This window comes from Pleuronectes platessa, chromosome 18, assembly GCF_947347685.1.
Source record: "Pleuronectes platessa chromosome 18, fPlePla1.1, whole genome shotgun sequence".
In the NCBI taxonomy this organism is placed as follows: Eukaryota; Metazoa; Chordata; class Actinopteri; order Pleuronectiformes; family Pleuronectidae; genus Pleuronectes; species Pleuronectes platessa.
In genome coordinates, this window is record NC_070643.1 from 10816773 (window position 1) to 10843957 (window position 27185).

The 27185-nt window shown below is 41.8% G+C and overlaps 1 protein-coding gene across 1 annotated transcript; it reads left to right on the forward strand.

The window, feature by feature from the left end:
* Positions 1–36: 36 nt before the first annotated feature.
* dnah3 (dynein axonemal heavy chain 3) lies at positions 37–26815 on the forward strand. Its single transcript, XM_053447456.1, has 62 exons — positions 37–116; positions 691–895; positions 4718–4813; positions 4909–5090; positions 5340–5466; positions 5567–5759; positions 5880–6075; positions 6301–6426; positions 6827–7022; positions 7125–7301; positions 7411–7541; positions 7647–7752; positions 7855–8033; positions 8136–8320; positions 8497–8620; positions 9447–9600; positions 9804–9948; positions 10085–10296; positions 10438–10529; positions 10650–10764; positions 10942–11058; positions 11744–11923; positions 12016–12152; positions 12532–12733; positions 12898–12990; positions 13205–13315; positions 13436–13550; positions 13636–13834; positions 13932–14040; positions 14139–14252; positions 14546–14722; positions 14852–14943; positions 15024–15243; positions 15338–15472; positions 15580–15691; positions 15845–16086; positions 16238–16338; positions 16423–16528; positions 16639–16768; positions 16863–17099; positions 17192–17295; positions 17368–17662; positions 17769–17948; positions 18033–18156; positions 18244–18400; positions 18492–18635; positions 19102–19768; positions 19845–20010; positions 20095–20311; positions 20414–20596; positions 20681–20879; positions 20969–21482; positions 21591–23218; positions 23308–23533; positions 23625–23869; positions 24532–24648; positions 24846–25003; positions 25248–25415; positions 25526–25668; positions 25788–25992; positions 26248–26385; positions 26462–26815. The coding sequence occupies exons 1-62, from the start codon at positions 37–39 to the stop codon at positions 26813–26815; spliced, it is 12282 nt and encodes a 4093-aa protein (XP_053303431.1).
* Positions 26816–27185: the final 370 nt, after the last annotated feature.

Consider the following 27185-nt stretch of genomic DNA (forward strand, 5'->3'; position numbering starts at 1 on the left):
GTCAATGCTCCATTTGAATGCATATTTTGGGGCCAGATGGTTGGGATGATATTGAACCATCGTGAGGGAGATGCAGTGAGCCTGTCTGCCAGAGGAGGGCAGAAGACTGCTCCCAGGTAAAAACTCAACACAGCAGATCAATTCCACCCACTGCTCTGCCTCCATGCTGACAAGTAAAGGCACTACTCTACTTCAACCCAGTGTACTAGTATTACAGTATTATGGTAGTTCTATGTGGCTGGGGGAGTATTTCACAGGGAATGGGAGTGAACTGTACTGTACTTGAATATTTCATTATGATACAATATTAAACACTACAATGAAGAAAATACAAAATAAGGCATTTAATATCTTTTGCAGCTTTTGAATGATTAAGGCTTGTGTAGAATAGGACTGGGCCATATGGTCAAACATTATTATTACAGCTACTTACATGGAAGCGTACTGGGTTGCAAAGCCAGCCCCTTTTTACTGTCAGTCCCCTCATGGTCCTACTGCAAGATGTCTGGCTAAACAGGTGATACAGACGTGTAATGTTCTGTCCATTCAATGAATACCACATTTCACTGAACGAGTAAGTGGAATTGACACAGGAAATGTATACTTTCTCCAGCTGATACTGCTCATATTGCTTTGGAGCTAAATCACACGAGCTTCTGGCTGCTCCTTGACACTCTCTCTTCCTGTCAGACTCCCACATGTGGTGCGGGTCAGCCTGGTACACATCCAGAAAGCTTTGAGGGGCCAGATTGTTATGTCTGCAGAGCTCAAGAACATCTTTAACAGCATGCTGGTGGGCAAGGTGCCCGCCACAAGGGCAGCCAAGTCGTACTCCTCTCTCAAGCCACTGGGGAGCTTTGTGAGAGATCTATTAGCCAGGCTGCAGTTCCTACAAGTAAGAATTATGGCTCTTTCAGGTCATATAGCCCTTGAATGAAGAGAACACATTTAGAATCTGACTGGAAATATCGACGAAACATATATTAAGTATATAAAGTCAAAATTCAAGCCTCATAATCTTCATGTATAAGAATAATTTAGACAGCAGCATAGGCACACAGTATCACACGTGTCTCATCCTTTGACAAAGGGGAAGAGTATATGAGTGGTGGATGACCAACAAATATTAAAAGTCTTTCCTTGTGTTGATTACACCTTAATATGAGATATAGTGTGAAAAAGAATAAAGGTCAGAGATCTATAGACAAATTTAACATTTTAAAGGTTAGAATGAATAATTGATCAGTGATGATACCCCGGTAAGAGCTGAAAAAGATCTACATTAATTAGAAAAATATGTTTTTGTGCTTGTTTGTGTAGCTGAAATATGATGGAAAATAAATGTCTCTATTTTGAGAAATGGTGCCAATCCAAAACGTCACTGTTAGGACATAAACTTTGCCAACTTGTCTGGACCATTGAGTCATTTGTTTGTGATAATCGCATCGAATTGTCGGACCTGATTTGTCAATGAAAATTCCAATTCAACTTTTGCTCTGATTAAGGGCTGTAAAAGTTGTGATAACGTATGGCGCATGCAGATTCATGATTTCATTGCTTAAAAAGCTGAGATTCAGTGCTGGAATAACAAAGGGTGCCACCAATCCCAGCGGAACCCAGTTCAATGAAGAAACAAGGAGGTGATTACATTAAAATTCTGTTCACACACTCAGTCCTATAACTTAAGATCAGTCTGGCTTGTGAGTGGTTCTGCCAGGCCGATGCTGTATTTATGGGCTCTGCAGTCAGCAGTTGTGGGTTCAAACATAATTCATATGAATTCAGCTGCTGCATCAATACCCACCCTAGATTATAGTACATAAATATTGCAGTAATGAATCCATATATATTATAAAAAGCAGCTGGTGGAGGTTCTGTTGGAAGATGCTATTAACTTCAGCATGCGTTTATGTGCTTGAGCCATATGTCACAATCCAATCTGTAACAGAGGGACCTTTTTAACCTTCGGAGATTAGTCTGACTCCAGCTCCAGCTTTCTCCTACCAGGACTCCTTGAGCAACGCCCTTCAGAAAGCCCCCTCCCGAGAGAACAGCATGATCATTCTCCTGCTAATGAAAATCAAAAATGAACGTTGCCTGCCAAGAGGAGCAAGACACAGCGATGCCATATCTTCCAAAACCCAATGAGAGTGTGACAACTCAGAAAATTCAGTTTTCAGAGTGTACGGCTTGTTTCAGTCATTACATTATTACATTATGTTAATGCTTAGCTGATAATAAAATAGAGGAAGCTCCTGGCTCTTCAGATAAGGATCCTCATAACTCAAATACTCCACATGACACAGTGTGTTTTATTGTGAGGGAACTACACTGAGAACGGACCAAACAAATCCATAATCAGTGTAAATAACACAGCTCATGGCTTTGTGTCAGTGACTGTTGCACCAACCTTGATTTGTGTAACTATACTGGAATAACTGTGTCAACAAGCAAAGTCTTATAAGCTATTTAAACTATGCGGCTTGTCCTCTCTTGTTGCAGAGCCACTGCAGCCGAGCGAATGTGCACACTGGTCCAAAAAAACATGAACTAATTCATTTTATTTGCCATTTACCCTTGAGGAAGGAAGCTTGGCATTTACCCCTGAGCGATGCATCACAATATTTGTCCCTGAATCCTCGAGCAAAATATGTGACCTTGAATTCTATTTCATTTAAAGAAAAACATGGATGTTAAATTGTAGGTAGATGTAAGGGAGTGTATGTCTGACCAGAAAAATACCCTAAAAATATCACCTGTTAAAATTAACTTATTTGGTCAAAAGATCTAAAAGATCATAATATCCTGGGAACAGGAATTGATCCAAGGGAAGGGACAGGGGGCCACTAGCTGGAATCTGATTGGCCCCTGTACCAACAATAATTATGAAAATGTGTTTCATAATTTCTAAGCTTTTTTGAAGTACACAAGTCGAGGATGAACATTTGTCGTAGCTCTGCTTGTCTGTGGTGCCTCCTGCGCTGCTTCACTTGGATCTAAAGCTAACAGGTGAAATGGACAAACCTGGCCTCATCTTCGAACACTTCCACATGCCACTTCTCAGATGCTGTGTTGTTGTGATTGTCAGCTCAGGACAGCTTTGCTTGGTAGCGTCCTCCATTTTCATAGCAAAACAGTGGAAAGTTTCTGACTTAACTCACTGATTGGTCCAGAGAGCAGGCAATGGGTGAAGATGACAGTGAGCACCTGATGCTGGATCAGACGGTCTGATGCTCTACTTAGACTGTATATTTTGAAATCGAACAAGTCATTACAGGTCAAAAAAAAGATTTATGTGACCACCCTGGTAAATTCTGTCCCCTTGATGACCCCTGATTTTGAAAAATTCTAGATCCGCTCCTGCAAGACAGTATAATGTTCCAAGGACAATATCTGTGAAGAAACTCCATGTATGTGTTAACCTACTTGGCAAAACCCCAATAGAAAATTCCTCCAGGGAAATGTTGAATGTGTGCCTAGTGCTTGCCGGGTCCAGAGACACATTTATAAAAGCTGTATGTTTATGACATGATACCGGTTGGTCAGAGAGAGAGACTGTGCCGTTTTGAGAGAGTGAGACAGAGAGTAATGGTGAGAGAAATAGACTTGGCATATACAGTGATGTGTGAGAATGGTAAAAACTTCGTCAACAGTATAGATGGTAGTAAAAGTCCACAGCTCTCTTCCAAGTATCACTGGCCAGTCAGCAGTTGTCCTTTGATCAATCGCAGAGCGTGGATGAATCACAGTGTGAAAGCAAAGGTAGCTGCCACTAAACAGTGTCACAACAAAGGCAACTGCCCTGACACATCAATGTCAGCTTCCGTTCACACCGGCAGCACCTCTACGAGTTACTGCTGCCACGATTTGAGCTTGTCCGTACTGCTCAAAAAGCTGAGCAACATGGAGCAACTGACCCAGGTGACATTAAGCCTGCTTACATTTTTGGAAATTGTGATGGTGTCAGTTGCAGTTTGAAAATGAACATTAATAAATGTGTTTATTTATATAGAGTTTACAAAGTGCTTTGACAGTAAAGCAAGAAAAGTAAATGAAAGACAAATTACTGTCAGCAGGATGCAATGTGTCAAGGAGGCCAGACAACCACGTTGAGGTGGTCAGACAGATGGGAGTGTTCAAATGAAATGTATAAATATAGAGCTATGCCACATAACAATACTGCAGGAAATGTATGATTGTTATAACATTAAAATGAATAAATACATATTGAATGACTGTTGTGAATCTTTTGAATGAATAAGGCTTGTGTAAAATAGGACTATGCCATATTGTCAAACATTATATCAAGATTAAAAAAAATACATTCGTTGATATCAATAGTTATCACAATAAATGCAACATTATTTTTACATTTATTTTATTTGAATGCCTATTTCTCTATTCCTGAGTGAAACACAAAAACTTTGTATGTTATTCAGAGAATTGCGGTATAAATAAAGTTTATTTTGACATTACCATATATACAACAATGAAATGTCTTACAATCTGAGGGTAGATAGCATGCGTTAAAACTTTTCACCACAACATAAGTATTCTCTCGATATAAATTGAACCTTTGTCATATTGCCAATGACGAAAATTACATTGCGATAATTATCAATATTGATTTATTGACCTTCCCTTGTGTAGAAAATAAAAAATTATGAACTGCTAAGATAACCTTTTGCCATCCTCTGTGATTTTGTGTGAGTTATAGAAGGAGGATGACTGTGATAGGAGTCAGAGCAGACGATATCCTTTCCCCCCACGTTTTCTAGAAACTTGCTGCAAAGAACCCTCAGAGCTGTATCAAGTAAGGATGTCAATCTCTCTATTACATACGTACATCTAAGTTGTAAACCCCTGTGTGACGCCATCTTTAACATTCACTCTGTTATTTCACCTCAGATGGCCTTGAGGCACAGTGAATACCCACCCATCCTTCAGACCAAGTCTTTGACTATGGCAGTTCCTTTTAAAGAGCAGCGTCCTAACCGTGCTCCGAGTGAGTCCATCGCAAACAACTTCAGCCCCCATGCCCAGCACCTGAGAATGAATAGGCTCCGGAGAAGACGACGCGCCTCATCAGAGCCTTGTATCCTTTACAGTTCTCTTTTAGATTGTTTGAATTTGATTGTTCTTTACTTTGCTTTCTGTTGATCACTTAATAGTTGCCTGGAAACTTCTTAAAATGGATTTTGATCTTAATGAAGCATTTAGCATCTTCACCACTGGGAAGGAGAAATAAAAGAAGGTAGCTACGCCCTTTAAACAACTAAGTTCATCAATAAATATTTTTATCTTCCAGAACTTGATCTGAATCGTTCTTTCTTTCACAGGGATACAATAAACCTTCGCCCTCCCAGCAGCCGCCCTATGAGTCCAATAGAGCAGCTGGATATCATGCTCAGCCAAGAGGAGAAGATGAGGGCCACGCAGGCTGAACCTTCTGAGAGGGACTTAGAAGCAAGTATCAGCAAATTCAGTTGAGATCAACTCAGTTGCTAATTGGATTATTCTGAGTCTTGTTTTTATAACACTGATGATCTGGACTTTTCTCACACAGAGGTATGTGTACTACATCACCAATGGTGTCCCCAGTTCAGTGCTGGCCCAACAGCCAGAGCAGCAGATGATGAACATCCTGCGCCTGCTGCCTCCTGACACTGAGGATACATATAAAAATATCCCGACTTTGAGGGCTGACCTGAAAGAGGAGGTCCAAAGAGATTATGACTTCAGTCTCAAGAAGAGCATAGGTATAAGACAAAAGCTCCAGTGATTCTTCAATTATTGGCAGCAGTGCTTTATTTAGACACTTAAAGCATACAGTTTGAATTTACAACCTTGATTTCATTGTCGCTCTTATTCATTCTCAGTGGATTACATTCTGATGGACCCGTCTGAATGCCAGCGTCTGTCCATATGCAGCATTCCCAAGTCCTTCCCGAGGAGAGTGATACGTGCACCTGTGCCCTGGGCAGCTAGTTGCATGGAAGCACAGGGTTGGCAAACCAAACACCTTTTCACCATCAGTCCCCTCATGGTCCTACTGCAAGATGTCTGGCTAAACAGGTAATACAGGCACGTAATGTACTGTCCATTCAATGAATACCACATTTCACGGAATGAGTAAATGGGATTGACACAGGAAATGTAAACTTCCTACAGCTGGTACTGCTCATATTGCTTTAGAGCTAAATCACAAGAGCTTCTGGCTGCTCCTTGTCACAGGAGATGTGGTGTCAGATACAACGGCAAAGGAATGTCCAAATAATAACTAATCATTTTTTATTACAGCTTCTCATCCTTGAGATTTGTCAGAATTGAGGACCTCGTCTCCACCAGCCTCCCCCTCCTGCCATCTGAGTTTGAAGCGTTTGTCCGGAGGCAGTGCCAAAACACCAGAGAGGAGCTGGACAAAAAGTGAGTTATGCCATCTCACCAGGTGGTCTCGAAACAGCCAGTCTGTCAGCGAGACTATAAGTGAGACTTAATTAGTGTAGTGTTGTCTCGTTGGTGTATAGGTCTGCAGGGTGTGTACACAACCAGGACAGCTAATCCTGTTGTAGGTTCAGGCTCAAGGTTTCCACCTTGTCCGTTTTGTAATGTTACATAAAAATTCCACACCCTTAAGTTTGGATTTGTGAACTTGATTTCAGTTAAATATAAATATTATAAATGAGTTTCCTCTATGATTTTATGTAACTAAATACCCATAGTTGTTTAATGCTAAAAATGCTGCAATATATTATATCATTATTAAATATTATTTTATATATATATATATATATATATATACAACTGAACTGAACCCATCTTCTAGGTGGCTGCCTCACTGTGCTACACTGTTTAAGACCTTTGAGGACCTGTGGTTGTCGCTCATACCAAGGAGTAAACAGGATGCTCCAGTTTGTGCCCGGGAGTTTTTCAACTGTGCGGCAGCTCTCATGTCATTGCAGCTCCGAAGCCTCGTCACACAATCATTACACGACCTGCTTTCTTTCTTCACAACACATCAGGTCAGTTAAATAGGTTGCTGAAATGATACAGGGCGTATACAACATGTTGATTCTTCTAAGAATTAGGACTTCACTTACCATTGTCTGCCCTGTGTTTTTAAGGAGGGCAATGACTTTGAGGTTTTTGACGAGATGAAGTACATTCAGACCCAGGTCCTGCTGGTTAAGCTACGGGTTGATGAGCAAGGCATTGTCTTTTGTCCAAGCTTCCAGGAATGTTGGGACATCATTCACAGAGCCTTCATGGAAATCATCAATAGTGCTGAGAAGCTACCAAGGGTACAGCATTCCCTCAGCACCACAAACTACTTCATATTACACAAAGTTGTCTATATTTAGTTTTTTATTCACCCCCTATAATATGTGCTTCTCGTGCTTGTTTGACCAGGTGGAGTGTTTCCTCTTTCCTGATATCAAGAACTTCTACCTTCGCACCGTCAATCCTGATGAATCATTGGTTATAAGTGTAATCAATGAAGTTGAGAATGTTTTCAACAGGAACACAGTTGGACCCAAAAAGTAAAGAAACACCATCTGTATTTATGTGTCTTTGCATTATTATTATTATTATTAGCATTGTTATTTGTCAAAAAGAAATATTTAAACAACATTTCATTTTTTTAGGTATTTGAATGTCTATCAAAAATACAGCAATCTACTGGACGATACAGAGAAGCAGGCGATATCTGTATTCCTCAGAGAGAAGCACTCGTTAGAAGGATCTACCGGGGTAATTAAACCTTTTCTTTCCTTCTAAAATCTACTTTAAACATGTTCTTCTCTTTCAAGAAGCATTAACTGTCATATCCCATCTTCTCCTTTCAATCTTCAGAAAATCGAGAGCATCAATCTCTTGTGGAAGGAGATCGCCTCACTGCCTCTGACAGTGCCTTTGTCCATGTTTTGTCTGTGTGCTGACAAGCTGAATGAAGACCTGTGTGATCTTGCCGAGAAACTGAAAGTCAAGATCGTCACGTTTGAAGTGGAAGAGAACCGAGAGTTAAACATAGGGTAAGAGTGAACTCTGTGGATCAGCACACTGTATGCATTATCCTGTTTGCGTTCTTTTGAAAAGGAACTCAATGTTAAGTACAAGTTAATGTTCTCTCCCAGGATCTGTCAAAAATATAAAGAGATTATGGAGACTGTCAGAGGCACCCCAGAAACTACAGAAGACTTGGTGTCTCTCAACCAGTACATTAAAAAGACCAGTGAAGTGACCATTTACAAGCTGATGGATGAGATTCATGAAGCGTCCTACCGCCTCTTCTTCCTCTTGGACTTTGCCACTCTGCCATGTATGTGAAACCTCTCGTGCTATCTGCAATTACAGTTGAAAGACATGACATGTAATGCACACAGACGCTTCCACAGATGCATTAGCTAGACATAAGCCCTATATTCATTTGATAGTATGTATAACGAGTGCAAGAAAGCAAATGCTTACATGTCTCCTTCTCTTCCACTTTTCCAGCTGATGACTTGAGGCTGAACTCCCGGGTCTTCCAGTGGCCCAAACAGATCGTGACTGAGCTCGAGGACAGCCAGGCTCGTCTGGCCGCCATGAGAGAACAGGCTGAGGACTATCTCCAAAAGAGGTTCATGCAAAGGACACTTTAGATAGATAGATAGACAGATTACTTTATTCATCCCCGAAGGGAAATTAAGTCGTCATAGCAGCCGGTACATTTGAATACAATAAAATACGATACAATAGAATAAAAATAAAAATATTGAGGTAGAAAGAATAAAAACAGAAACACAAGGTAAATAGGTAGATAAGGTGCAGTGGCAAGATGATGGTAATAGTACTGATGATATGCTTGTAATGTTATTGTTAGACAGTATATGAAAAATAGTACAGTATATATAGTATATAAATATAACATAATATATATTTATATATGATAGTAATTATACCAATATAATAGCAGTATATAGTAATAATAATAATGGCAGCAACAGTATATATAATAATAATAATAGTAAATATAATAATAATAATAACATGTACACATGTATAAATATGTGTATATAGACTTATATATACAAATAATATACAAAGAGTATGATATAATATGATATGATATATAGTAGAGGTATAAATATAAGTATTTGACTATACAATAGATAATATAATATTCTATGAGTGTGAGAATATGTAGACACACCTGTGGTGCAACCACCATAGTTGAACATAGTGTTTTAATCAAATTTCTCTGTCTCTACCTTCCTTCATCATAAGAACTTTGTGGTGTCAGTGTCATATCGACTATGTCCTGTTTTTTACTTTACTTCTTTTCTCCTCCCTCTTATAGTATACTGCAAAAATATTTGTTTTATTTATTAAATGTTGTAAATATTAAGCCGATTGTAAAAGCCGACAACTGTAACAACTGCTATATCGTCTTTTGACTGTCTCAGGATATTCGAGTTTGACCAGCGACTGCAGGAGGTGGACAAGGAGATACAGGTCTTCAAGAAGAAAGAAGTGATGAACATGGAGGAAATAGAAAACAATGTGGAAACCCTCTCTCAAATTACTGCCAACCTTGAGTCTGCAGTCACTGAACTAGAGGTAATAGACACGGCACTAAGACAGTTACAGATGTTTCAGATACCACTAGCGCAATTGTGATTATTATTCTTTTGAAATCACAATAACAATATGGATAACTTTTGTACTCAACAAAATGCAGGAATTTATTTATTGTGGAAATCATATTTCAGAGCTAGTAGGATGGTAGCTTGAAAATAGTAACAGCAATGTCATTTCTACAGGATATCAACACGGAAGAAACTTTGCTGGAGAAGGAGCTAAGCCAATTCCCGATGCTGCAAACCATGATGGTCAACAAACAGCCATTTGAACAGCTCTGGGGCACAGCCCTGAACTTTCAGAACATGTCTGAAGTGTGGTTGAATGGTAAATAACATTTTTGTTTTGCCATAGCCACAGTGTGACTGCATTTTATAAGCTCTAGATGGAACAAATCATGACTAGTGGCATGCAGCAAGTGCTAGCAGCATGCACAGTTTTTTACATATCATTTCATTCCTAGGTCCTTTCCTGCAACTGGATGCTGAGAAGATCACTGATGAACTGGATGTCATGCAAAGGATGATGTATAAACTCGCCAAAACCTTCTCTAGTCTCCCGGGGTCTTGTCGTGTGGCCAAAAGCTTCAAAAGCAAAATAGACAAGTTCCGACTGCACCTACCCATCCTCATAACCATCTGTAACCCCGGCATCAAAGACCGCCACTGGGAGAAGGTCGAGTTAATATTTTTTTGCTTTCTTAGATCTTCTGACACTGATAGAAATCCAGTGCCATGTTCACTTTGTGTCCATGTGCATCTCTTGTGATCCATGAAACCATTGTGAATAATTCATGACACTCTGCTCTGCCTACAGATTAGCAGCATTGTGGGTTTTGAAGTCAAACCAGGTGTGAGCAGCTCACTGCTAAATATGTTGGACCTGGGGCTGTCCAAGTTCTCCAGCAAGTAATGTCCTTTGCTTACATTGTAGCTTTATTTAAGAGCGCGAAATGCACTCAGAAGGATTAAAAAACCAGTCGCTGTCGGGAAAAAGTGATGCATTTCTTTTACTTACCTCTGCCCTAGGATGGAAGAAATGGGAGCGGCCGCCAGTAAAGAGTACTCTCTAGAAAAATCAATGGAGAAGATGAAAATCGAATGGAATGACCTCTGCTTCTCTTTCACTCCATACAGAGATACAGTAAGAAAAGATCACACATATGACCACATGCTGCACTTTTACAATAGACTGCTGAAATGTTTAAACACTGTCATTGTTATTTTCTTGTCATTGTTATTCCAGTCATGCTGTCGTCACTGTCACTAACTCCGCTGCCCATGAATTTTCACAACTGTTCACTTTCGTTTTTAATAATAGGGTACAAGTGTTTTATCAGCTGTGGATGACATCCAAATGCTTCTGGATGACCACGTTATCAAGACCCAGACCATGCGAGGTTCACCTTTCATTAAGCCAATAGAGGCTGAATGTAAGGTAAGTCATAATTCTTTTGAATTCGACACTGCAGATGAACCATACATAACAATCCTGCTCTATGGTGGATACAGGTGTTTTACCGTAAACATCCTACAGGGAGCTGTGGATGACATTGTTGTATAAATGATCATACTAACTTAATATGAGTCAAATGGGTAAAATAAAAAAACACCTGAGTCTGTGATTTTGAGGAACATTTTCTGCGTGGGGCTCTGCCACATAAAGCAATAAAATATCTCATTGTACTTGTGTTTTCAACAAGAGGTAGTCTCAGGGGGATGAATCCAAGCATAATTTCAAGCCACAAGTAGTAAAATGTCCTGCTCTAAATGAACACAGCCTCAGTTGTGCCATTCCACCACAAAATGTCTAAGCCAGAAGCCATAAAAAAGGCTTGGGGGTTGATTGTAAGCTGAGTCACATCACAGAAATCCCCTGAAACCATTTTATCATTTTTAAATTGAACAGACCTGGGTTCATTGGGTTTAATTGTACATTTGTTATGTATTGCATTTCTTTTTCCATTCTCTTATTTTCCATATTTCTGTGTTGTTGTTTTTGTTCAGTTCTTTGACCATATTTGCTTTTTATTGATTGTTGAAGCATTTTGTAAACTCTCCCTTAGAAATGCTTACACACAACAATAAGATGATAGCTGTTATAATGTGGTTTCTCACCTCAGCTATGGGAGGATAAGCTGCTGAGTATGCAGGACATCCTGGACTCCATGCTTCAGTGTCAGTCTACTTGGCTCTACCTCGAGCCCATCTTCAGCTCCGAGGACATCATCGCTCAGATGCCTGAAGAGGGACGCAAGTTTGGCATTGTGGACGGCTACTGGAAGGATATCGTTGCTGAGGCTGTAAGATCCTCTTGACAAAAAGTTTCTTGTTGTAGTTCACTTGAATGGATCTCATGTACTTCACTTTCACCTCTTTGTTCACACTAACCCAGGTGAAAGACACGCACGTGCTGGTCGCTACAAGCCAGACTAACATGCTGGCACGCCTGCAGGAGTCCAATGTGTTCCTAGATGACATCCAAAAAGGACTCAATACCTACCTGGAAAAGAAGAGGCTCTATTTCCCAAGGTTTTATTACCATTACAAACAGTTATACCACTAACGATTTTAACTGTTTTGTTTGTAAGCTGTTGAAGAAGATTTGCTCTAGCGTTTTGAGTTTATTGGTATTGTTTCACTATCCCAAAATGATTATTTTCTTCCTCAAAGCCAAATCGCTAGGAATCTACTCAAAGCTCCTCAAATTATATATACTCATCATTGAAGTCCTCAGTTAAAGTAACAAGCTGTTAGTTTGTGATACAATTGCACAACTGCTTTTTCATGACTGCAGAAGAGATAAATGTCCAAACAGACTGCTTTAACCCATAGGTAACAACTTCCAGGGTCTTGCTGAGTGTCTTCGTCAGTTTCCTCCGTCTTCCTCATCCTCATTGTTGTTCCCCAGGTTCTTCTTTCTCTCAAACGACGAGCTACTGGAGATTCTGTCTCAGACCAAAGACCCCCTGTGTGTGCAGCCCCACCTGAAGAAGTGTTTCGAAGGCATCGCCAAACTGGAGTTCACCGAGGACATGGCGATCACCGGCATAGTCAGCTCTGAGAAGGAGACTGTGCCATTCACAGATAAGATCTATCCAGCCGAAGCCAAGGTAAACAACCGACAGATATAGTTAATTATCTCAATAGTTGTCACATTATTTCACATATTTTCATGCTGAGTGGATGTATATGTTATTTATATCTTGATAGAAAATAGTTACTGGCGATAACATGGTGAACAACATGTGTTGGACTATTTTCATTTTGTTTTCAGGGTATGGTGGAGAAGTGGCTGCTGCAGGTGGAGAACCAAATGCTCAAGAGTGTTCAACATGTCATCTCTCAGGGAGTGACTCAATATTCAGAGGTATTATTTCTATGTATCACTTTATTTTTTAATCTGATGATGATGATGTTGGTAAGGTCTAACTGATACCATATTTTAGTTATTACTGGAATGCTGTGATTTCAATGAGGATGGAGTTTTTTTTAGCTGAATTAATATGTAGAGTGATAAGAAATGAATGTTTATCATAACTCTTTGTTCTTGATTAATAAATGTTGTCGTTTCTTTTCTGTAGGTGCCCAGAAAGGAGTGGGTGTTGCAGTGGCCGGGCCAAGTAGTCATCTGTGCTTCCTCCATCTTTTGGACAGTTGAAGTGTCTGAAGCCATCCAGACCAACACCCTGCCTGTCAGTCTTTAGAGACACTTATTTTAACTTCCACACACTTTAGAAAACAATTTGTAAAATTACCATATATTGCATTTTTTATACTGAACTCTAATATTTTTACTCCCTTTTATTCCAAAGGCCTATGTAGAGAAGTGTAACAACCAGATTTCTGACATCGTGGAGCTGGTACGTGGGAAGCTCTCTGGAGGAGCAAGAATGACCCTCGGTGGCCTGACTGTGATAGATGTTCATGGTAATAATCCAAACATCAAACATCCTGGCAAAACCTTTAAAAGGATAACGTGTATTCATCTAATCCAAATCTTTGCTTGGCCAAGCTCGAGACGTGGTGGCGCAACTGGCAGAGGACCGTATCTCCACGCTGAATGATTTTGCCTGGATTTCTCAGCTGCGTTACTTCTGGGAGGGTGGTGATGTGATGCTCCGCATGATCACTACATGCCTGAAATATGGCTATGAATATCTAGGAAACTCTGGTCGTCTGGTCATCACGCCACTCACTGACCGCTGCTACAGGTATAGTTAGTTTTATTTACCAGTCGATGGAGAGCTGCAAAAATCACTTGAAGTAGTTCAAGTGGTTTTCATCTTCTCATTTGGTTAAATGCCACAGAACTCTAATGGGGGCTCTGAAGTTGAACTTGGGAGGAGCTCCTGAGGGTCCTGCAGGAACTGGCAAGACTGAGACCACGAAAGATCTGGCTAAAGCTTTGGCTAAACAGGTATACCAAAGCAGTTTTCAGTGAAACACTGATCTGTACAGTGTGTTTTACTTAGTTTTTATCATTGTTCTGACATTACACTTGTTGTTTGGTTCTAGTGTGTGGTTTTTAACTGCTCCGATGGGCTGGACTACAAGGCCATGAGTAAGTTCTTCAAAGGACTTGCTCAGTCTGGAGCCTGGGCCTGCTTTGATGAGTTCAATCGGATTGAGGTGAGCTCTACCATTGTTTCAGCAATCAAAACTGTGTATATGATATAATAATATAATTTTAACCAAACAAGTTTTATATACGAAATGAAATATATTTTAGTTCCATGTAAATTAATGATCAAGATCTATGGCTGTTTCTCATTATTTTCATTTCTCAGTCACATTTGGTCACATTTCAAATATCAACTCGCACTCAAAGCTTTGTTTTATGAATGTATTGTGATTATTTTTACAGTTTATTACAAAACCTTCAAAAAAATCTATTCTACCCAACATGTTTTTATGTGTCACAGGTGGAGGTGCTGTCTGTGGTGGCTCAGCAGGTCCTCTGTATACAACAGGCCATTGCCAAGGACCTGAAGACCTTCCTTTTTGAGGGGACGGAGCTGTCACTAAACCCAACCTGCTCTGTCTTCATCACCATGAACCCTGGTTACGCGGGCAGGGCTGAGCTTCCTGACAACCTGAAGGTACATCATTGTAGCACTAAATGGATCCACCTGTAATGAGAAATATGCAACAAGTAAGAGAGTTAAATATCCTGCTGGGGACAATAAAATGCTGAGAATGGACAAACACCTGTCAATCCTCTCTTGTAGGTTCTTTTCCGCACAGTGGCTATGATGGTTCCAGACTATGGTCTCATTGGAGAAATCTCACTCTACTCCATGGGCTTCATTGAATCTCGCAGGTATGAATAGAAAATGTCCTGATCTAAATATTTAGTTTAGGTCATAAAACAAGCTAAAATCTTTCTAATATTCTTGACAGTCTGTCCCAGAAGATTGTGGCCACCTACCGTTTGTGCTCCGAGCAGCTGTCCTCCCAGCACCACTACGACTATGGTATGCGAGCTGTGAAGTCTGTGCTGACGGCAGCAGGGAATTTGAAGTTGAAGTACCCGGAGGAGAACGAGAGCGTGCTGTTGCTCAGGGCACTGATGGACGTCAACATGGCCAAGTTTCTCGCGCAGGACGTTCCTCTGTTTCAGGTGACACATTTTATACAAAAGCCGTTACGTTTTCTACATGTCCCTCAGTTGGTTTACTAATTGTTCTGTGGAAATCCTCATCTGCTGCCCACAGGGTATCATCTCGGATCTATTCCCTGGGGTTGTCCTTCCGAAGCCAGACTATAATCTCCTCCTCAAGGCTCTCAATGACAACATCGCTAAGCTCAACCTCCAGCCTGTTCCATGGTTCATTAGCAAAATTATCCAGGTATAAAGGAGGAGAATTGCCTTGTAATGCTTAACAATCATAAACATTGATTGGCTAGTTGCTATACTTCAACCAAATAAGTGTACTGGGATTTTCTCTATGTGTAGGTGTATGAGATGATGTTGGTACGCCATGGCTTCATGATAGTAGGAGAGCCTCTTGGAGGAAAAACTTGTGCCTATAAGATCCTTGCTGCTGCCCTTGGAGACCTTTACAAAGGTAGCTTATTACTTTTTATCTCCTAACAAGCCTCAATAATACACTCTCAATAATACACAACTTTTGTTTAATAGATGTCATTTAATTTACAGCTTTGATCGTTTTGTTATTAGTTTGTATAAATGTTTATTCTCTCTAATTCTCATAATTTAGCCAATCTGATGGATGAGTTTGCTGTGAACTTCTCCATCATCAACCCAAAGGCCATCACCATGGGACAACTGTATGGCTGCTTTGATCCTGTCAGCCACGAGTGGTCTGATGGTGTTCTGGCCACCACCTACAGGAATCAGGCCATCTCCACCTCAGAGAAGCGACAGTGGATCATCTTTGATGGGCCCATCGATGCTGTCTGGATTGAGAACATGAACACTGTGCTGGATGACAACAAGAAGGTATTAACCATTTTGATGCCTTCATTGTTTAAAAATAGATTATCATGACATTGTGGGTATTGTGTGAATATTCAGGATATGTATAGGCTTTACCTTTTGATTTAGCACAGTCAAATGAGAATCCTCTCTTATTGTCTCGTTTTGCCACTAGCTTTGTCTGATGAGTGGTGAGATTATCCAGATGAGTGCCAAGATGAGTCTGATCTTTGAAACTGCTGACCTGGAGCAAGCCTCTCCAGCTACCGTCAGTAGGTATGTGAATCAGATAAATATATTCTGAAACCTTTATTTAAAGATGGTGTATTTTTTTGTTTACATGTAACCTTATGTCTGAAGGTGTGGAATGATCTACATGGAACCTCACCAGTTGGGCTGGACTCCTCTCAGAGACTCTTACATGAACACTCTGCCTGAAAGCCTGAACTCTGAATACATAGAGCTGGTGAAATTACACACATTCACAATTGGCTCATTAAGGCCTTTTATGTTTCTTTTCTTAGGATCTCATATGATGTGTCTGAATTTTGTTTGTTTGGTCTTAACATCCCACAGATAATGGACATGTTTGAGTGGTTAGTTCAGCCGTGTCTGGACTTTATAGACAGGGAGTGTCGCTTTGTCATACTTACATCTCCCATCCACTTGGCCTTTAGTCTAATGAGGCTCTATACCTGCCTGTTGGGTTAGTAATAATTTCATTTCATTGATCATTTATTGAACAATCAATGCATTTTTCTCTGTGCGTTTGTTAACTTTCATGTCTTTTGTATGGCTAGATGAAATTTCTGCTTCGGGAACGGAGGGCGCACAGGATCTGTCCGGTATGCAGACAACCATGTGGCTGCAGGGACTGTTTCTGTTTGCGGTTGTGTGGACTCTGGGTGGAACCATCACTGGGGACAGTCGCAAGAAGTTTGACATCTTCTTCCGCAATCTGATCATGGGCTTGGACGATCAACACCCTCGGCCGACGAGTGTCACACTTAAAAAGAACAACCTCTTTCCTGAGAGAGGTCAGTAAATGTCCACAATAATTATGTATTATATATAGTTATCTCAAATTAAATATTTGCTCTAATGCATGATGTGTATTTTTTTTCCGTAGGCACTGTCTATGACTACTACTTCCATAAAGAGGGACAAGGACAGTGGAACGTATGGACTGATTCAATCTCAACTGCTGAGAACGTCATCCCAGCCGCAGCCAATGTAAGAATGTTTAGGTCACAGAGGTTTCTGCTCCAAGCCATGATTCCTCTAACAATTTTTTTTCTCTACCAGGTGTCAGATCTCATCATTCCAACCGTGGAGACAGCGCGTCAGCTCTTTTTCCTGCGAACCTACCTTGCGCATGAGGTACCCACGCTTTTTGTGGGGCCCACCGGCACAGGCAAATCTGTCATCAACCAAAGCTTCTTGGTAGATCTGCCTAAGGAGAAGTACACACCTAATTGTATCAACTTCTCAGCCCGCACCTCAGCCAATCAGAGCCAAGATATCATCATGGCAAAGCTGGACCGAAGAAGGAAGGGCGTGTTTGGACCTCCTGTGGGAAAGAAGTGTGTCGTTTATGTCGGTAATTATTTAATAGTATTATTGAAAGAGGATATCACACGAGAGTAAGTGTAAATGTTATTAATTATGACGAACAGATTACAGGACAAGTTATCCCTTTTTCGCAGACGACCTGAACATGCCATCTAAAGAAATCTATGGTGCTCAGCCCCCAATTGAACTGCTCAGGCAGTGGATTGACCACCGTCACTGGTATGACAGGAAGGACACCTCCAGACTGAACATAGTGGATGTGCTGTTTATGTCCGCCATGGCGCCTCCTGGTGGTGGGAAGAATGACATTTCAGGTATATTGAAATAACAGGTTAGGGACTTTGGTGGAGGAAGCAGCACTAAAACTTTGATTAATATATATATTTTTTAAATGTCAGGCCGTTTAACTCGTCACTTGAACGTCGTCTCTATCAACTGCTTCGAGGACGAAACACTGACAAAGATCTTCAGCTCCATCACTGATTGGCATTTCGGAAAAGGCTTTGATCCCTCTTTCAGCAGGTAACTGATATATTTTGTAATGTTGTACAATAGAGGAATGCTATGAATTATCTTTGTTCGAAATGCTTATTTTGCTTCATGTCCCAGGCTAGGTAAGATAATGATCCAGGCCACAATGGCAGTCTATAAGGACACCATCGACAGCTTCCTGCCCACCCCATCTAAATCCCACTACATCTTTAACCTGCGGGACTTTGCTCGAGTCATACGTGGTGTACTCCTGACTCCACACACACACATGCAGGTAAGAACAGAAAAATTAGGGAAATGTCTAAAAAAATTGTTGGGAACTGTTTTAACATCTATTCATCATATATTTTGTCCATTCATGTCAGAATGGAGACAAACTGATCCGCCTGTGGATCCACGAGGTTTACCGAGTTTTCTACGACAGACTCATTGACCTCAGCGACAGAGAGATGTTCTTCGGCATTGTCAAAGAGAGGACCATGAACTATTTTGATCAGAGTGTTGAAAAGGTGCGTATGTACACATAAACACACGCACATACACCGGGGCAAATTTGTGAATTGTAATTTTGTGCCACATAAACAAATTTGGACTTTACCTGAAAAACACTTCCAGCCAAGTTAAAACAACAATTTTGTCTTAGTTGAAAGTAAACTCTGTCATTTTGTTTATTATCTCACTAATTGTCAATCAGTTTTCACAGCTTCTGCTGTTAGATGAATTAAATCCTTCATGATCTTCTTCTGCATTTATGACCTAGTTAGAAAGGACTTCTAAGTGGAAGGGATATTAAGATGGAAATTTACTAAATGTATTAAACTTGAAGTCAGCTTCTGAGCAGCACTGCCGGCACAAAGCTTTGAAAAACACTTAACAATTGGTTGGAGAAGCTGCTACCTTGTGTAATGTAGTGATGTTAAGATTAAATACTGTAGCTCTCGTGTTAAATCCTAAATCTCTTCTATCCCTATCCAGCTCCTGAGTCATCTCAGCCTAGATGGCAATGTGGTGGATGAGAGCATCCGTAGCTTGCTCTTTGGTGACTATGGCAAGCCTGATTCGGACACTAAGGCCTACGATGAAATCACAGACTTGCAAGCTCTGCAGGAAGTGATGGAGTTTTACCTCGACGAGTACAATAACCTCAGCAAGACGCCCATGTCTCTTGTTATGTTCAAGTTTGCCATCGAGCACATTTCCCGCATCTGCCGCGTGCTGAAACAAGACAACGGACACCTTCTGCTCGTTGGCATTGGTGGCTCAGGGCGTCAGAGCGCCACCAAGCTGGGCACCTTCATTAATGATTACATCTTGTTCCAGATTGAGCTGACCAAAAGCTACAGCCTGTCAGACTGGCGAGATGACCTCAAAATAATAATGCTTAAAGCAGGCATCGAGGGCAAGAGCCTAGTGTTCCTGTTTAACGACAGCCAAATTAAGGATGAGGCCATGTTGGAAGACATCAACATGCTGCTTAACACCGGTGATGTGCCGAACATCTTTGCTGCTGATGAACGTGCTGACATCATTGACAAAATGCAGGGAATCGCTCGGATGGAAGGGAAAAAGATCGATGCAACTCCGCTCTCAATGTACAACTTCTTTATCGACCGTGTGAAGGCCAACCTTCACATAGTACTAGGTAGGTAGGGACATGTGTTGTTGTTTTTTTCAAGTTTTACAAAGTTGTTTTAATTGTGAATCGTTGTGTTCAACAGCCATGAGCCCCATCGGCGACGCTTTTAGAAACCGACTTAGGATGTTCCCCTCCCTTATCAACTGCTGCACCATCGACTGGTTTCACGAGTGGCCAAATGATGCTCTGGAGATGGTGGCCCACAAGTTCCTCGAAGATGTGGAAATGGAGAGTGAAATCAAACTAGAGTAAGGACATAAATAAGTAAATAGTATTTCCATCTGCTTAACACTGTGCAGTTTGCCCACATGTTGTTTTTATACTTGCTACAGGGTGGTGGAGATGTGCAAGACCTTCCAGATGAGTGTTGGGGAGATGTCTGAAAAGTATTTCTCCAGATTGAGGCGACACAACTATGTCACGCCCACCTCTTACCTTGAACTCATCCTCACCTACAAGACTCTGCTTACAGCCAAGAGGAATGAAGTTGACTCTGTGAGGAACCGCTACATCGTTGGTCTCCAGAAACTGGACTTTGCTGCATCTCAGGTGAATTAGCCCTTGAAATAAATTCACCATGAATGTTAACTTGTTTGTCCGACTAAATTAATGGTATTGATACATCCTAAGATCATTTCGTAATATTTACAGGTATCAGTGATGCAGCTGGAGCTAACAGCCTTGCAGCCAGAGCTCATCAAGACCTCAGCTGAGACAGATAAGATGATGGTTACGATCGAGGCAGAAACAGTGGAGGTGGATGCCAAGAAAGAACTAGTGTCTGCAGATGAGAAAGTGGCTAATGACGCAGCAGCAGAAGCGCAAGCCATTAAGGTATAGCAATGGCATATTTTGCTTATCAGAAAGCATTATGCACATGTACATATATAGAGATTGATTATACCACTTGTCTTTCAGGATGATTGTGAGGGAGACCTGGCAGAAGCACTGCCTGCACTGGCAGCTGCCCTGTCAGCCCTGGACACCTTAAAACCGTCCGATATCACAGTGGTTAAGTCGATGGCTAACCCACCAGGTCTAGTCAAACTAGTCATGGAGTCTATCTGTATTATGAAGGGCATTAAACCTGAGAGAAAGCCCGATCCCAGTGGCTCAGGTAAAACAATTTAAGCTTTGATGAATCTTCGTAATGCATAGTGTGCATAATATTTGTAAGATTGAGAACCTCAAGTGTTTGTGTTACAGGTAAGATGGTCGATGACTACTGGGGCCCTTCCAAGAAACTCCTGGGAGACCTGAAATTTTTGGAAAGCCTCAAAGCCTACGACAAAGACAACATCCCTGCTGCCAACATAAAGAAAATCAGAGATAAGTTTATCCACAACGAAGACTTCCAGCCCTCTGTTATTAAGAATGTCTCCTCGGCTTGCGAGGGCCTCTGTAAATGGGTGCGGGCGATGGAGGTGTATGAGCGCATATCCAAAGTCGTGGCCCCAAAGAAGGAGAGGTTGAAGCAAGCGGAGGAGGAGCTGTCGGTACAGATGGCCATGTTGTCAGTGAAGAGGGCTGAACTGAAGGAAGTAGAGGACAGACTGCAGAGCTTGAATGACGACTTGGCGGCCATGATTAAGAAGAAGAAAGAGTTGGAAGCGAACATTGAACTGTGTTCTGAGAAGCTGATCAGGGCAGAAAAGCTGATTGGAGGACTGGGAGGAGAGAAGGACAGGTGGACCGAGGCTGCAAGGCAACTAGGGATTAGGTAATTCAAAACATACTTATCATGCATGTTTATGTATTGATGACGATGTGTGATGTAGCGCTCCTGAAGGCTAACATGAATCATATTGGTACTATTTTCCCTCTGCAGATACACCAACCTGACAGGTGACATACTCCTCTCTTCAGCATCTGTATCTTACCTTGGGGCTTTTACAGTAGATTTCCGCATAGAGTGTCAGGAACAGTGGCACATCCTCTGCCAAGAGAAGAAAATACCCTGCACGGAGGACTTCACCCTAAGCAGCACCCTGGGTAACCAGGTGGCCATCAGGGCGTGGCAGATCGCGGGGCTGCCTGTCGACTCCTTCTCCACAGACAATGGTATCATGGTGTTTAACTCCCGTCGCTGGCCCCTAATGATTGACCCTCAAGGTCAGGCCAACAAGTGGATCAAGAACATGGAGAAGGCAAATAAGCTTACTGTCATCAAAATGTCAGATGAAAACTATGTGAAAGTTTTGGAGAACTGCATTCAGTTTGGTACTCCGGTTCTTCTGGAGAATGTTGGAGAGGAACTTGATCCTGTACTTGAGACTCTGCTGCTGAAGCAAACCTTCAAACAGCAGGGTGTGGAGTACATGAAAATAGGAGAGAATACGGTGGAATATTCTAAAGACTTTTCGTTATACATGACCACTGGACTGAGGAACCCTCACTATCTCCCTGAGGTGGCTGTCAAAGTCTGTCTTCTGAACTTTATGATCACTCCCCAGGGGTTACAGGACCAGCTTTTAGGGCTTGTAGTGGCCAAAGAGAAACCAGAGCTGGAAGAGAAGAAGAACCAGCTCATTCTGGAGAGTGCTGCCAACAACAAGATGCTGAAAGAAATCGAGGATAAGATCCTGAAGGTGCTCTCATCCTCTGAAGGGAACATTCTGGAGGACGAAACAGCAATTAAGGTCCTGTCTTCTTCCAAGATTCTCTCAGAGGAGATATCTGAGAAGCAAAAAATTTCCAGTGTCACTGAGAAAGAGATTGATGACACCCGCATGGGCTACCGTCCCGTGGCTGAGCACTCGTCCATCCTGTTTTTCTGCATCTCAGAATTGGCCAACATCGAGCCCATGTACCAGTACTCCCTGACCTGGTTCATCAACCTCTACGTGTATTCCATCTCCGAGAGCGTGGAGAGTGATGATCTGACTGAGAGAATCGACAGCATTGTGGAGTACTTTACCCTCTGCATCTATAATAACGTCTGCCGCTCACTTTTTGAGAAGGATAAGCTGCTCTTCTCCCTGCTGCTCACCATAGGCATAATGCAGGGTAAGGGCCAGGTTGATGACCAAGTCTGGCGCTTCCTCCTGACAGGTGGCGTTGCGTTGGACAACCCTTATCCCAACCCTGCTACAGAGTGGCTGTCTGATAAATCTTGGTCTGAGATTGTCAGGGCCTCTAAACTTCCAAACCTGGATGGTTTCTTTGAACACATCCAAGAGAACATCTCAAAATGGAAGAAGATTTATGATTCAGGACAGCCCCATAAAGAGCCGTTGCCTGACCAGTGGAGTGAGTTGGTGGGGATGGACCGAATGGTTGTAATCAGATGCTACAGACCAGATAAGTTGGTTCCGGCAGTGCAGGATTTTATAGTAGACAACATGGGACAGGCTTACATCGAACCACCAACCTTTGACCTGGCAGGAAGCTTCAAAGACTCAAACTGCTGCTCTCCTCTCATCTTTATTTTGTCGGCAGGATCTGATCCAACTGCAGGTGATTAACCAAAGACCTTTTCCTAATCTACTGATTCATTTATTTTGTTTTGAAAAAGTCAATAATGTAACCTTGCCGTGTTCCTTCAGGTTTGCTGAAGTTTGCTGATGATGTAGACATGGGGGGCGGTAAGACCGAAACCATTTCCCTCGGGCAGGGACAGGGACCCATAGCAGCTGTGATGATCGCCAAAGGCCTCAAAGAGGGGAACTGGGTGGTACTTCAGAACTGCCACCTGTGCACCAGCTGGATGCCCGCTCTAGAGAGGATCTGTGAGGAATCAATCATTCCAGAGAACACACACCCTAACTTTAGGTAACAAATTCTACACAGCGGACTTCACTGAAAACATTCTTTCTCTCATGGTGAGCATGATAAAGCCAAGCATCTTTACTTTTCTTCCTAGGTTGTGGTTAACCAGTTATCCGTCCGACAAGTTTCCAGTCAGTATCCTGCAGAATGGACTGAAGATGACCAATGAGCCCCCTAAAGGAATAAGAGCCAACTTGCTGCGCTCTTACCTGAGTCACCCCATCTCTGACCCTGCCTTCTTTGTCAGCTCCAAGAAACAAGACATCTGGCAGAAGCTCCTGTTTGGTCTCACTTTCTTCCATGCACTGGTACAGGAAAGGAGGAACTTTGGACCTCTGGGTAAGACATATAAATAATACATTTATCTGCTATTAATGCCTTTTACATCTTTTATTTTGAAGCTTTTTCTGCAAATGGGAGTCTGCTTATCATAGCTTTAATCCATATATGGACTATGGGCAGAATAGGTCTCTGGTTCGTCTCTGGTTCGACTCCACGGAGAAACAACAAAAAGACGAACCTGGATTGATCTGTCCAAAAATCCAAAAGGATTCTCCCTACCCTGTCTAGTGCCCCTGAGCAAGGCACCTTACTCCCCCAACATCTGCTCCACGGGGGCCGTACATGGTCGCTCACTGCTCTGTGTGTCCTGCACCAGATGGGTTAAAAGCAGAGGTTAAATTTCCCTACCTGCATGAGTGTGGCTGTGCATGTCTGTGCATGTGTTTGGGACGAATAAATGCATCTTAATCTTAATCTTAATCTTAATCTCTTTTTTATTTTGTTTTATTCTGTAAATAAATATAAAATGCATTAATAGAATGTTAAAAAATGCGTTGGGTGTGGTAGAACCCAAATGTAGCCAAAAATATGATACAAAACAAAAATTAAACAAAACCTTCAATATAGTTTATATATTAGTATGAAAGAGCAAATTAAGTATTAAGTTATATTAGTATAACGGAGAAATACAAACCCTATTGTCTCCATTCTCTCTTCAGGTTGGAATATTCCCTACGAGTTCAATGAGTCTGACCTGAGGATCAGCATGAGGCAGATCCAGATGTTCCTGGATGAGTATGTTGACGTTCCACTGGCAGCCCTCACATATCTTACAGGTGACTTTCAAAGCTACTGACACAGCAGGTCATTTATTTGCACCAGTGACATGGGCAGACAAAGGACCTTTGTCTGTGGTTCTCTCTTTACTTTGACGTCTAACATGATTCAAAACTTTAATTATAACCTGTCAGTAAGCATCACATACAAACCCCCTCCTCTTTGGTTTTGATGATTGCTTTTATTCTTTTCAAAGGTGAATGCAACTATGGAGGCAGAGTGACAGATGACAAAGACAGACGACTGCTGCTCTCGCTTCTCTCCATCTTCTACAGTTGGGAGGTGATAGAGCAGGAAAGCCATCCCCTGTGTGAGGGAGATCTGTATTACGTCCCAGCTCATGGCCTCTATCAGGTATTATCTCTGCTAAGTTCTTAATTAATGATACAGTGTGCGGCTGCCAAGTCCACCATTAATAAACAAGAAAAAAACACAGCAGTATGGTGACTTCAGTTCACCCACTACATAGTATTTGTCAGGAATTAAATCGAGGGGGGGGTCAGGGTTCCCACTGTTGAAGATTAGTGTCATAAATTAAGTAATCCTATCAACATCTGATATAGAAATACATTTTATCCAATGACATTCTCTATTCCAGACATACGTGAAGTACATTCGCAATCTGCCGATTTCTGCCGACCCTTGCGTGTTTGGACTTCACAGCAATGCTGACATCACGAAGGATAATCAAGAGACCAATCAGCTCCTGGATGGAGTTCTATTAACTCTGCCCAGGCAGATGGGAGGCGGGGCTAAGTCTCCTCAGGTTTGCACTGCAAGCAGACAGATCTTTTTGGCTTGTTTCCCAGAGGAAACAGTACGTGTAAAGGTGTTGTCTGATATACAACCTTCATCTGTCTTCTTATGATATTCTAGGAAGTCGTGGATGACCTTGCAGAGGACATCCTGTCGAAGCTGCCAACTGACTTTGACGTAAAGAAGATAATAGAGAAATACCCTGTCACGTATGAGGAGTCTATGAATACTGTTTTGAGGCAGGAAGTGATCCGCTTCAACAGGTTCGTGTGTTGCTATGTAATCAACAATTCAGCTTGCAAAATACTTATTTTGATTATGACTAATTCAAATGTATGTCTGGATGCTCCTGATTCTGAGTCACTCTCTCTCTTCCCGTCAGACTCACACATGTGGTGCGGGTCAGCCTGGTGAACATCCAGAAAGCCTTGAAGGGCCAGATTGTTATGTCTGCAGAGCTTGAGAGCATCTTTAACAGCATGCTGGTGGGCAAGGTGCCCGCCACATGGGCAGCCAAGTCGTACCCCTCTCTCAAGCCACTGGGGAGCTACGTGTGCGATCTATTAGCCCGGCTGCAGTTCCTACAAGTACGAATTATGGCTCTTTCAGGTCACACAGACCTTGAATGAAGAGAACACATTTAGAATCTGACTGGAAATACTGACGAAAAACATACCAAAAATTCAACCCTCATAATCTACATGTATGAGAATAAATCCCTCTCTATATATAGCACAATATAATTCTATAAATGTAGGTGGTGCATGTCTAGACCATGAATGAGATTGCTTGTTTTCGATATGCTCATAACTAAAGATGTGCTTGAATGTGTGTTTTAACAGGACTGGATAGATAAAGGCCCGCCTACAGTCTTCTGGCTTTCTGGTTTTTACTTCACACAATCATTTCTAACTGGAGTTTCTCAGAATTTTGCCAGGAAGTACACCATCCCCATAGACTTCATTGGCTTTGAATTTGAGGTAAGAAATTTCAACTTATCTCAGTACTTTCCCAATCATAGGTATCTTTTGAGCAATGCTCTTCATCGTTTACCAGGTAACCAAAGCGGAGACCCACATGGACGAGAAGCCAGAGGATGGAGCCTACGTGAAGGGCCTTTTCATGGAGGGTGCACGCTGGGACAGGGAGAACATGGTCATTGGAGAGTCCCTCCCCAAGATCCTCTTTGACTCTATACCCATCATCAAGCTCAGACCCGGTGTGATGGCCGAGTTCAACCATGAGAACCTCTACGTTTCTCCCGTGTACAAAACCAGCGCTCGTAGAGGGACCCTGTCCACCACAGGCCACTCCACCAACTACGTCATGTCCATCGAGCTGCCCTCTGACAAGCCTGAGAAACACTGGATCAACCGTGGGGTGGCATGCCTCTGCCAGCTGGATGACTGAGATACAGCTGATTCTGAATTATTCCATATGCCAAAGAGATTCCTCTGTGAGCCTTTAAGGACCTGAACTGTCAGGGACCGAAATCTTTTATGACCTTTCAATTACTCATTGTCTGTCCGAGGACTTATTTTTTTTGTCTGCTCTATCTTCAAAGGAGACTCATACAAACAAATTCTCTGTATACGGTTTTGTCATTAACAGGCAAAGTTAGGGATGTAGATTCCATTTGGAAACTCTGTAGGTACTTTCAATACTTTTAGTGTATTAAAAAGCAAGTAAAGAAATTAATCTGGTCCTTTTACTTTCATTTATGTCTATTTATTGACTTTAATACTTCCTCCACCACGGTTGAAATCAAAATAGTCAGAAT

Excerpts from the sequence above, each read along its gene's own strand:
- dnah3 (XM_053447456.1), top strand. The coding sequence starts at position 37 with ATGGTTGGGATGATATTGAACCATCGTGAGGGAGATGCAGTGAGCCTG. Across the intron at positions 14,253-14,545 it reads ATGAGTTCAATCGGATTGAG|GTGGAGGTGCTGTCTGTGGT; the intron begins GTGAGCTCTACC and ends TATGTGTCACAG. Across the intron at positions 20,880-20,968 it reads GCCCGATCCCAGTGGCTCAG|GTAAGATGGTCGATGACTAC; the intron begins GTAAAACAATTT and ends TTTGTGTTACAG.